This window comes from Rattus norvegicus, chromosome 2, assembly GCF_036323735.1.
Source record: "Rattus norvegicus strain BN/NHsdMcwi chromosome 2, GRCr8, whole genome shotgun sequence".
NCBI classification, from domain to species: Eukaryota; Metazoa; Chordata; class Mammalia; order Rodentia; family Muridae; genus Rattus; species Rattus norvegicus.
Genome location: NC_086020.1, coordinates 191726180 through 191737440, shown reverse-complemented (window position 1 = coordinate 191737440; position 11261 = coordinate 191726180). Strand labels below are relative to the sequence as shown.

The following is an 11261-nucleotide window of genomic DNA, read 5'->3' as shown; positions in this document are numbered from 1 at the left end:
TGGAGCTGCGGCTGGGTCTGGGGCGCGGAGCCTCGGCGGGAGGAGGCGGACACGTGGCAGCGGCGGCGGCAGCGGCAGCAGCAGCGGCGGCAGCAGCGGCGGCCTCGGTCCGGGGCGCCGGCCGTCCTCCCTCTTTCCTCCGGCGGCAGCCCTAGTTCCCGCCTCTCGGCTCCCCCGGCTCCACTCTCCCAGCCGGGAGCTGCTCTCTCCTCTTTCTAGTCTCCAGCCACAGGACCCGGCGCGGGGCCCGCAGCGCCGCCACCATGGGGAAGGGGGTGAGTGTCTGGCGAGCCCGGGCCGCGGGCGGGGGCGCGGGAGGAAGCGGCTTGGAGACCCGGCTCTCCGCAATGGAGGGGCGGGTGCTGAGAGCCGGCAGCGGCCCTGGAGGAGTAGCACCCGGGGCGGCATCCCTGAGCCCGGCGCCTGCCCTGCCTGAGCCCTTTGGTCGCCTTCACCGCGCGCCTTGCGCTTCCTTTCTCCCTCCTCCCACCGTGCCCAGGGAAAGGAGCGCTCCTCCCCTTCCCCCGGGGAGCTCCGCCAGGGCCCCCTCGCGGTGGCCGTTCTCGCCGCGGCCCGGCGCCGGCTAGGGCAGCCTCCGGGTCGAGACTCCCTTCTCCAGGAGGCTCTGGGGCTCGGCCAGCTCCCCGCAGAGGCGACCGCCCTCCCCCAAAGGAAAAAAACTGGCTTCCCCTTAGGCCGAACCAGCCCAGCGAAGCTAGTGCCAGAAAGGGTGTGACTTCACAGCCCAAAGATAGCCTTTAAGGTATACTTTTGAGAGCTTTAAAATGGGCCACTGTCCATAACAGGATGTGCCTTTGGTAACTGGTGTTGTCTTAACGGTGGGGAGGGGTGTGTGAATTTATGTTAGGGGACGATTCTTAAAGGGGGCTAGGCTGACCCTCTAGGGCCGCAGGCTACTGTCAATCCAACAAAGGACTGGAGACTGGACAGTTAATGGTGCTAGAAAAGCCATGCGGGTTTCCTGCACTGCTGTCTCATCCAAGAGGTGTTCCGAAAAGAATGAGGGATTCGGGGCACGAACAACGCCGAGGTCCCACCTTGATAACTGCTATCCACCTCGGAAGAGTTAGTTCCTGACCTCTCAGCAGCAGATAAAAACTTAAAAAATAACCCTGAAAACATCAGTTCCTAGGTTGAAAAAGCACCAGTCATGAGAATACAGGTGGGAGAGTCCACTCCACCCTCTTCAGGGCTGACCAAGCAGACGAGCTGAGGACACTCTGCAGGTCCTAAGGCACCTGGGTGTATACTGAGATGGAGCGAGAGCACATTCTTTGGAGACTTGGAAGAGACGATTATAAAACGTGGCCAGGAAGAGAGATTAGGGACCCTGACGGTGCCCCCGCACAGGTTTTGCAGCATCGCAGCAAAGAACTGATTCCCTCCTGGCCTCCACTTCCAGGATGGAAACCGGATCTGTAGGTCATACTGTTCTAGCCGTTCCTATAAACCATTTATTCGTTAAAGCCCCATCTTTTTATCTCCTATCCCTTCAAAAAGAATCTTTGTCATTTGGAGACCTTGAGCAGCTTTTAGGAGCACAGAGACAGGCGGAAGCCTAGGAAGGTGAAGTGACTTGTTCAAGGTCAAACGGTTGTTTAGTGACAACAGGTGCTCTACAACCTGTTGCTCTCAAGCTTATTCATAACGTCTGCCTCTGAAGCATCGTTTTGTGTGTAGAACTCTAAAGTTCTCCTCCAGAAGAAATCGGGGTGTTTGTAATAGTAAATAAACCAGGAAGATGTTTAAGTTGGAGTTACGCCTTTAGGCCTAGGGCATATACACTGGAGTAGTGCAATAACAGTTCAACTGAGAGTTTGGTCAAGTTCAACCTAAGTGTTTTATGAACCCTAAAGATGTCTAGAGTACTTAGTATTTGAAGTACTCTGATACATTGGATATTAAATTGCCTGCATGCATTCATGTATGAATGCCGGTCTTTCTCAATGACTTACAATGGCAAATTGGTCAGAGGAATATTTCATACTGAAATGTTGGGATTTTTCCACATGGGGATTAAAATGTGGGTGGAGCAATGACTAAAGCCCTGTTGATAATTGGTTAACCAAGAAGCTTAAGGGCAGCTAATTTTTAAGGTCATCGTGATCTTCCCCCACCCTCACCCCTTTTCTTAAGTGCCATCTAGGGTTTAGGTGTGGGTGATATTTCCAGATGATTCTTCCTAGCTTTCAAAACTGGGGTCCTGAACGTTTGGTAAGAAAAATGAAGGACCAGCTTGCTGAATCATTCCTGGGATAAAATAGGATTTTGTTCCTTTTTTTTTTTTCTTATTCAGTGTTTATTTGCCAGTGACTCGGCTTAAATCCTCATGAGGCCTACCACCCACAACTGTTTAGCTCACCAAAGGTACACATCATAATTGTTTAGAAATGCAGGGGACTTGGTTTGTTTTGTTTGAAGTTTATAAAAGGTGGGAGAAGGGAGGGTCTAACCTAGCCTTTCATTTCAGTTCTGGATTTGGTTTAATATTAACTTAGATGCTGAGAAAAGAAATCCTAGCTTATGGGTAGTGATTTAAAGACCAGGCAGGGAAAGAGGCTCTAGTGGAGGTGACACAAGGTACTCTTGTCAGCAGGAATCTTGGTTGTAGGGTAACATTATCAGCCGCCCTTTTGGAGCTAAACTCGAAAGTGTGAGTAAATGCCCACTGGCTGCTATAAAGCTAGTACTTTAGACTCACAACACGGTGAGGCAGAGTCTTCCCAATGGAGAGCCGCTCAGCCTGGATAGGAACAAGTAAGGCACTTAAAGGACACACTGGGGCTGGTCCTGGAAGTCCCGGAAAACAGAAGAGTAGGTTGTTTCCACCTTTTCTCTGCCAGTCATACAGTGTAAGAGTGAAACAGTTCCCTGCCTGGAAGGTTCTCTGCCCCACTCCCCACCTCCACCACCACCCCCCAATTATAAGGCTGTATGTTCTTGGCTGCTGTCTGTCTGTTAATTTGTAGCGTTCTCTGTTGGCAAGTTTGTAACAATGGTGACTCACCTTGGGGTGAAGAGTAAGAAATGGGAGGCTGCTCTTTATAAACCCAAGATGATAGAAAACACCCCCCACCCCACCCAAAGAAGCTTTAGAAAGATCTAGTAGGGCGTTTATCCAGATGAGAGCTAAAACTTAAAATCACATTTAAGACTAAAGAGCAGGCCCAGTGTCAAGACAGAGACTTGGCACTCACACTGGTCCATCCCTGCACTCTTCAAAACCAACGCCTAAGGATTTCTTAGCAACAAGTGCACAGAGAAGTGTCTTTCTCTTCTCAACAGACTGTTCTTTTAGGAGTACCTCAATAATGAGAGGGAACCATTAACCAAAGAGCCCTGAAGGACTTTGTATGAAGAACTAAGTTAAGTTTTTACTTCATGGGGAAGACAAACAATTTTTTCGAAAAAGCAAAGCCTCGAAGCTCTGGTTTCTGGTCTGGCCAGCTGTAGAGTCCTCACCCTGAGGATCAAATGGAGTCATCTTTGTGCTGTGTGGAGAGTGTGCCATAGCAGTATGTTACTGCTGGGGCTTACTAAGTCATGGGACAAACAGACCTTCATAAACTGCTATTCTTCAATCCCAGGCCCTTTCAAAGCTATGGAACAATTTTCCTTTCCCCTGAGAAATATTAAAGATAGGAGGAAATGAGAAATGCTGTTAACTGCTCCTCCAGGGTACATTGGTATGACTGGGCACTCTATCACTGCCCAACAAGCAAATCCAGTCGGCAGCATCTTAGACATCCCATCAGCATTCACGTTTCAAGGGAAGACTTTCACCATGAGCGGTGGTCATCTTTAACTTCTTGAAAGTGTCATAGGAAGAGAGAGTGGTTTCTCAGCTAGAAACACTGATGCCCAGGGCCCCCTGCCAGCCAGCAGGCCTGAAGAAGAAATCCGAGTGTCAGATCAGATGGGCTCACAGTAATCAGAGTGGCTGGGTTTGGATAACAAAGCACTGGGCGGATTGTTTCTCCAGCCCTGTCTAATTCTAGACTACTCTGAGAATATGGCTAGGGGGTACTAATATGAGGTAAAGGGAATGTTACAATGTGACATCTTTAAACACTCCGGCATTTATATGTATATTTGGGGCGGGGACTAAGGAGCCTAGTTGTGTCTGAACATTCTCACTTTGCCTTGAATTGAGAGTGCGAGAGGAAGTATGTTCTTTGGCTGGAGTCAGAGCGAGTGTTCTCTGCATATGACTCACCTCATTAGCTGTGCTGAAATCTGGTGTGAGAAATCCGTAAGACGTTCTTAACATGTATTTGTTGGATGTTTGGGGTAACAGGTTCTGTGAATTAGAAAAGAGGAAACACACACACACACACACACACTTTAACCCTGATTTGGTTTCATTTGGGTCCTGAGCCAAAGGTGTTGGTGTTGTTGTTGTTGTTGTTGTTTTTAGTCCAATAGACCTCATCCTCTAGTTGCTTTGTGACTTTACAATGAAATGCATCTGGGCATTGTCTCTTAGCGGGTTTTACTCAAACCCCATTTAGTAACAGCTATCTGCTAACAGCATTGTCTGCCGGTAATTTGAAAGGTTGATTGATGGTGGCTCTGGCTCTATCTTTGGGGCCTTCATTATTTGAGGACTAGTAATCACTGTAACATTTTGTCATCCCTGGGCCCCGGTGTTTATCTTTCCAGTCTGTTCTCCTGATGTTATTCAGAGCCTTGGGGCAGTTGGGGTGCGCAGCCTCTGTTTGCATGCTCCCTGTCGTGCTTCCATGGCACCAAGCTGCGCTTCTGAAGCCAGTCAGCACCTTTGCCCACTTCCGGCCCAGCAGTCCGCTTGCTTCCCAGGCTCCTAACCACCTGTTAAAGAGTGGTCTCCTGGAAACTGACGGCGGCTCTGCTTTTTTAAGCTATTCCTCTCAAACAAGTGATGGGGCAAGCAAGGGGGCTTATGAGGGAGGACAGGTGGCAGGTGGTGAGGCGCAAGCAGAACATTTTTGATTCATTCAGGCCTCTTGGAGAGGTCAAATGTCCATGGGGCTGGTGCTTTTTAGTAAGTACAAGAACAAAATGCATTTTAAGAGGAAGATCTAAAATACAGTGACTCTTCACATACTTTAGGATTTTTTATTTTTTTCAAATGGTCATGGTATGTTCTGTGGAAAGGTGGACTGGCAGGGTTGTTTGAGAATTCAGTGGGGAGGCATGTTTGGTGATGTTCCCGTGGGATGAGGGAACCCAGTGGCTGGAGCTGTGGCTGATCTCATCCCTGTGGCTGATGAACACAGCCCAGGTTTAGATACAGAAGTGGGTTCACAGGGCTCTGGCTCTGTAAGAGTTCATTTCTCAGCATGTTGTCTTCAGGTGTGAGAGGAGGAACCCACGGCATGGGATGGGGGTGCCCCTTGGTTACCTCCTCTGCAGAGAAATTCTATTCCAAAGGGTCACTGTGGGCTGGAGAACAGCTAAAGGACCATAACTGTCTATCCCTTGTCTTCCATTTACCAATTCTTACCTAGCCCAGGCTTTGGTACAGCCCTTAGGTCCCTACCTAGAGAAGATGAACCTATACTAAGCCATTTAGACTCAGGATGGTTGGAAATGTAGGACAGATTGATACTTTCTTTAACATGTCTCTGAAAGCTACCTCTATAGGAAGCAAGGAATGGCAGTAATGTGAGTAGTGACTGGGTTATCACAGAGACCTTTGTACAGCGCTGGGCAGAAGACCTTTATAGACAGAGCTGAGCTTGAGGTTTTGATAAGAGAACCAGGAAAATTGGGGGATACTCCCCCACTTTATACTAACAGTTGGCCAAAATTAGGCAGAGCCTTTTGTTGCTGAATCAGGCTGTGTCTGACTTCCCTGCCAAATTGGAGTTTGCTAAATTGAGTTTGAAGGTGCCGTCTCCCTAGCCCTCTTGGCCAGCTGTGAATTGGCAACACTGGAGCAGTTACTTTGTGTTTGTAGCCTCTCTCGCTAGTCAAAAGCTTCTGTTCTGGGTTCTGGAAACAATGTGGGGGATTGTTTAGTTTTGTTAGGTGTTCTGTTTTTAGATTCTACTAACCAAACTATCAGAATGCATTAGGTAAGTTAATAGTTATGACAGAGCAGGTGTCTAAGGCTGACTGTTCAAGGACATGGAGCTGGCAAGTGACAGTGTAGAGTAATGACGTAGGCCACTGACCTGGCTAAAGTGAGTGGGGATCTTAGGCTTCCACCTTTAGGCAATTCAGAAGGGATTTCAGAAGTCTGGAAAGGGCCTCCCGAGTTCTCTGACTGTAGAACCAGAGGTGTTGCTGGTGAGTGGAAGCCTTAGAAGATACCCCTGGGTGCTAGTGCTATGTGCTCTGGGGGTCACATAGCAGAGGCAGTGCTAGTGCCTCTGTAGGCCTCAAGTGGCAGTCCACTGGGGAGGAAGATCTCTATTTAAGTCTCACTGCAGTGTGTGTGTGTGTGTGTGTGTGTGTGTGTGTGTGTGTGTGTGTCAAATTGTGTGTGTGAGTATGTGTGTGACTTTGTGAGTTGTATGTGTGAGCTGTGTGGGTGTGTGATCCTCACTGTTACTGTAATTGGTAAATTTGTAGCTGTCTTCTACCTTCCCCAAACACATTTTCTCCTATAAGTGATGAATTAACTGAAGAAGAGGAAGGATTGTTTTCCACTCCAAAAGGTCACGGGGATTTCTTGTTCCCTTATTGTGAGGGCCAGCATGAAGTCTTATATATACATCTATTTTGTCCTTTGTTCTTCCCGTCCAGGATTTTCTCCTCCTTCCCCCCCATCCCCCCCTCCCTCAGCGTGTCTTCCTCAGGTCCAAAGCACACAGTAGCTTTGGGAATCTGGGAAGGTGGAATCCAGAGGACACATAGGTTAAAATAATGACACACACCCAGCCTTGAAGTGTCACATGGAGTAAACAATGCCTTGCTATAACTTCCTAGTTCTTAACTTAGAATGGAAAAAATTAATAACCTAGCTGACTCCCCTTTCACCAGCTGCCCCTTTGAGGATGGCACAGCCTGTTGAATGTCCCTTCCAGATAAGCTCAAAAACACTCAAAGGGAGTCGCTGGAGTCACAGTCACTCCTGCTCTGTGGGGCTGAGTGAAGAAGGAGTCTCCTTTTCTAACTGAGAAAGGAGAAGTTCTGTGCCTGGTGCCCAAACAAGCAGGGAGGTCAATGGAGTCCGAGGAAGAACACCGCACCACTTCCTGCTGTGACCTTTGTTTTTAAAAGAAATAAGGAAAATGTTGTCTTACCCCACACCACAAACTCATACTTTTTCAGCTTTGAAATTATAGTCCTTAGTGCCCATAGGAACCTAAGGATCTCTTGATCCGCACCAGGAAGAACTAACATTAAATTATTGTTTTACTTGTGGGCAAGAACTGATCGGATAAGCTTCCTCGTTCTTTTAAACAAACATTGCCTACTGGAAAAATTAAGATTTTTGAAGAAATGATTTTACATGTTAATACTATTCATGTTCCTTTACAGATGCCCCCATTTAAAGTACCTTACATAGCATGAATTTATAAAGGGGTTTGGCTCTTAGGAAATGTAGATGCCTCAACCTTACTCTCAATGGCTGGGACGGTACAGGCTGCACACTGCCTTTGTGATGGCTGATAAAACTTTGGAAGGTGTCCAGGGAGGGTTGGCCTATGCCAATATTTCTCTTCTCCCTTTTGGAAAATGTGAGAAGTCTGAGAATAACTGAAGCACGCAGACAGTGAGGCTGGGGGATTCTAACACTGCTCCTCATGAAAGTGTATTTCCTTGAAACTGAACTTGCTTGAAAACGTATAGGGTGATTTCTTTTTTAAAAAATCTGTTTAAGCTGGGCATGGTGGTGCACGCCTTTGATCCTAGCACTTGGGAGGCAGATGCCAGACTAGTTCACATAGCGAGTCCAGGACAGTTAGGGCTTGTTACACAGAGAAATCCTGTCTTGAAAAAGAAAAGTCAGTTTAATCTGGCCACCTATGTGAAGGAGCCCTGAGTCGACATCTATGTTGTGGCTTTACATCATTGTGCTTTCCTGTCAGATATGTAGAGAAATGCGCCCACCTCTGGTCAGAGCCCTCTAGTTTGCTTTTTATTCAGTGCATGTAGCGGCGTCTTTCGTGCATGTGTTAACTCCAGCACAGATCTCCACTCGGAGAGGCACTTGGAGCTGCACTGACTCCATAGCAGAGGGAGAGAATGTTAGGAATGTTGACTGTCCTCCACTCTGCAGATAAGATGAAGAAGATTCAAGTGCCCTGCTCTCAAGGAAAGTCACTTGTCAAGTCACACGGTGTTGAATAGCGTCACAAATACCCACTTCTCCAACACCCACTCATCGGAGTAGGCTTTCTCTTTGAAGCTTTCTAAAATCAAGTGAATGTTGTGTTTTATTTGCTACTTACTAACTAGAAGTGACTGAAATACATGTTTTTGAGTTTTATTTTCATTTGGGACAACAAAACCAAATGTAGAGGGGAGAGTTCCCAGATGTAGCTTGAGTAGCTGTTAATGTACCACTTACGTTAGGAGAGAGACCCACGGAATAATAGCAGCAGCATCACCAAGCACTCATTTCATTGTAAGGCGTCAGCCTCTGCCCACCCCAGCCCCTCCCTGGGAAGTGGCCTGCAGCCCTCTCCACGGACTGACTTTAGAGTACCAAGTCCTGGTTTCATACACATCGGCTCAAGCACTTCAACATGTGAGGGAGTAGAAGGATCTAAATTTAAACTATAGAATCAACATTTTCTCCAAAAATCCTTCCAGTTTTGAGAGGCGTAGGTGGATCCTGTGAATTATGCGATAACTCACACGCTTTTTCTGCATCCTGCTTGTGTCAAAACATTTCCAGGGCCTTTCATTTTGGGAGATTTTATTTTAGGTTACAGAATGGGGTGGAGACTCCCTTTCTTTCATTTTCTTTCCTTCTTTTTTTGTTTTTTTGTGGCTTATTTAAAATTTCTTAGGGACTTTTAGATGTTTCGTTTCACTCTGAAAAAAATGAAATGTAATTAGTAACTTTATGTGAACATTAATGGTGTTTAAACTGTGCCTAGTGGCTTTACAGAGAAAAGAACTTAATCATGTCAGAGTGACTGGCACTCAGATGTATCATTAAATCTTCAGAAATGCTGACTGAGTTACGTCCTTACGTTGTCCTTAGGAGTTGGTGACTTCCCTTGAACCGCTTTAACTGGTGGCTAGTAGGGTGCAGGACTTTAGCGTCTTGTCTGTTTGATTCACCATGCAAACTTAGGCACTGGATTACTAATGGAAACATGGTTTCATTCCTTCAGTGGGCAAGGCAGAAGACTGCAAAGTAGGGATTTTAACATTATAGCCACTGTTTACTCCAAGTGCCTGTTGCCCTAGCGAGGCTGTTTGAAGCCTGTTACAACTTCCCCATTGTTCTTAATACACAAATGCCTTTAGCGGTGGTGGCTGTAATCCCTCATGGATGGATTTGTTAGGTACAGCACAGTGTAAGCTCCTAGGTTGTGTTGTGCTGAATGTTAACCCAGTGGTAGCTTCCATCCCTCCAACACACATACACACACACACACACACACACACACACACACACACACACACACACACCACACAACCTTGAGTTCCCAGGTGCTGCACAGAGCTCACCCTCTCTCTCTCTCTCCCTTCTCCCTTCTCCCTTCTCCCATCTGTAGGTTGGACGAGACAAGTATGAGCCCGCAGCTGTATCAGAACATGGGGACAAGAAGAGCAAGAAGGCGAAGAAGGAAAGGGACATGGACGAACTCAAGAAGGAAGTGTCTATGGTGAGTACTGGGAGGAAAATCGGTTGGGTGGTTTTTCTTAATTAACTGCACCTTACCCTGTGAGTGTGTGCTTCTGCACCCTACCTAGGGCAGAGAACTGACAGGGTTGATGTTGAAGAGTCTTCATTCTGAAAGCTATTAAAGGGTTAAACAAGGTCTTTGTCTCCCCTCCATGAGCAATGCAAGTGTTCTTGGTACCACAGTCTGAAGGATGCTGATACTACAGCGGGTCTTTAAGGAGGCCTCAGGGACTTAACCCATCTATAGCCAACCTGGACAAATGAAGTGGCCCTATCTAGACAAGCGGTTCCCAACCTGCCGGTTGCAATCCATTTTGGGGTCGAACAATCCTTTCACAGGGGTTGCTTATCAGAGATGGACATTACGATTCATAATAGCAAAATTACAGTTGTGAAGTCGCAATGGAAAAACTTAATGGCTGGGAGCCACCACAACATGAAGAACCAGATTAAAGGGTCACACCATTAGGAAGGTTGAGAGCCACTGTCCTAGATATCCAAGAGCTGTTGGATTTCTCTGACTCAGTTCAGCAAGTGATACTGGACCTCTGTCACCCAGCATCGGCTCCCCCTGAGGAAGCTCTCTCAGGAGACAGTCATGAGGTTGATGCGTAGCCTAGGCAGCTGTGGGAAGAAAGTTTCGGTGCTGAGCTGATGAGGGATGAGTAGTGTGGATGCTTTTTTTCCCTTTTGATTTCAGGGTGTATAATTCTTTTTTTTTTTCCTGGTTTCCCTTAGGACGACCATAAACTCAGCCTGGATGAACTCCATCGTAAATACGGAACAGATTTGAGCCGAGTAGGTACTCATTAGAAGCCTGCTGTATCAAATCATAGTTTTCCCTGTGGTATTTTGTCCCATCTTACAGGTCTGACCTTAGTCGGAGTATTGTATGACAGCCACCATTGGCTGTGTGACATGTACAGAACTTGGGCTTGTCTGTAGCCATTTCTTCCCTGAAACCTTGTTGGAGTGGACATTAGTTTCTCTGTTTTCTAGAACGCCAGGTTTTGAAGCAGGTTCCAAAGCCAGGCTCCTTCACTTTATTTGTCTGTGTTTGCAAAACTGAGAGACACGCAGCAGCTAGCTGGGGTTTTAGCAGTTAGTGTCTTGTGCCTTTCTCAGCCTGGTTCCTGGTGGTGTGTCAGAACTTTGTTACCCTGTGGGACAACCTGTGTACAAACCTCAAAACACACCTTCCCCCCAGATGTGTTTTGTATCTCTAAGTTTCCTACCACCAAAAGGGTTCTACTCAGCCTCTCTGCTCGCCGTGGGCCAGGCTGCCTTCTCAAATCATTTCACCCATTATTCTTTGTTCTTATTAGATTCTTAGGTCAGCGGGCTCTCTGGGACTCCAAGTCAGTCAACTCAGACACTGTGGGCCCCTTACTTTGTAAACTGGGGTTAATAGCCTGTAAGAGATGATCATTAAATTAGGCAGGCT

General features: G+C 47.1%; 1 protein-coding gene across 1 annotated transcript in view; it reads left to right on the top strand.

Annotated features, from left to right (window-relative positions):
- Nucleotides 1-26: 26 nt before the first annotated feature.
- The window catches only part of Atp1a1 (ATPase Na+/K+ transporting subunit alpha 1), a 28104-nt gene continuing 16869 nt past the window's right edge, over nt 27-11261 (top strand). The window contains exons 1-3 of the mRNA NM_012504.1: nt 27-275; nt 9687-9797; nt 10556-10615. Of these exons, the coding sequence (NP_036636.1) occupies nt 264-275; nt 9687-9797; nt 10556-10615 (183 nt within the window). The 5' untranslated portion in view covers nt 27-263. The remainder of the gene's footprint in view (nt 276-9686; nt 9798-10555; nt 10616-11261) is intronic.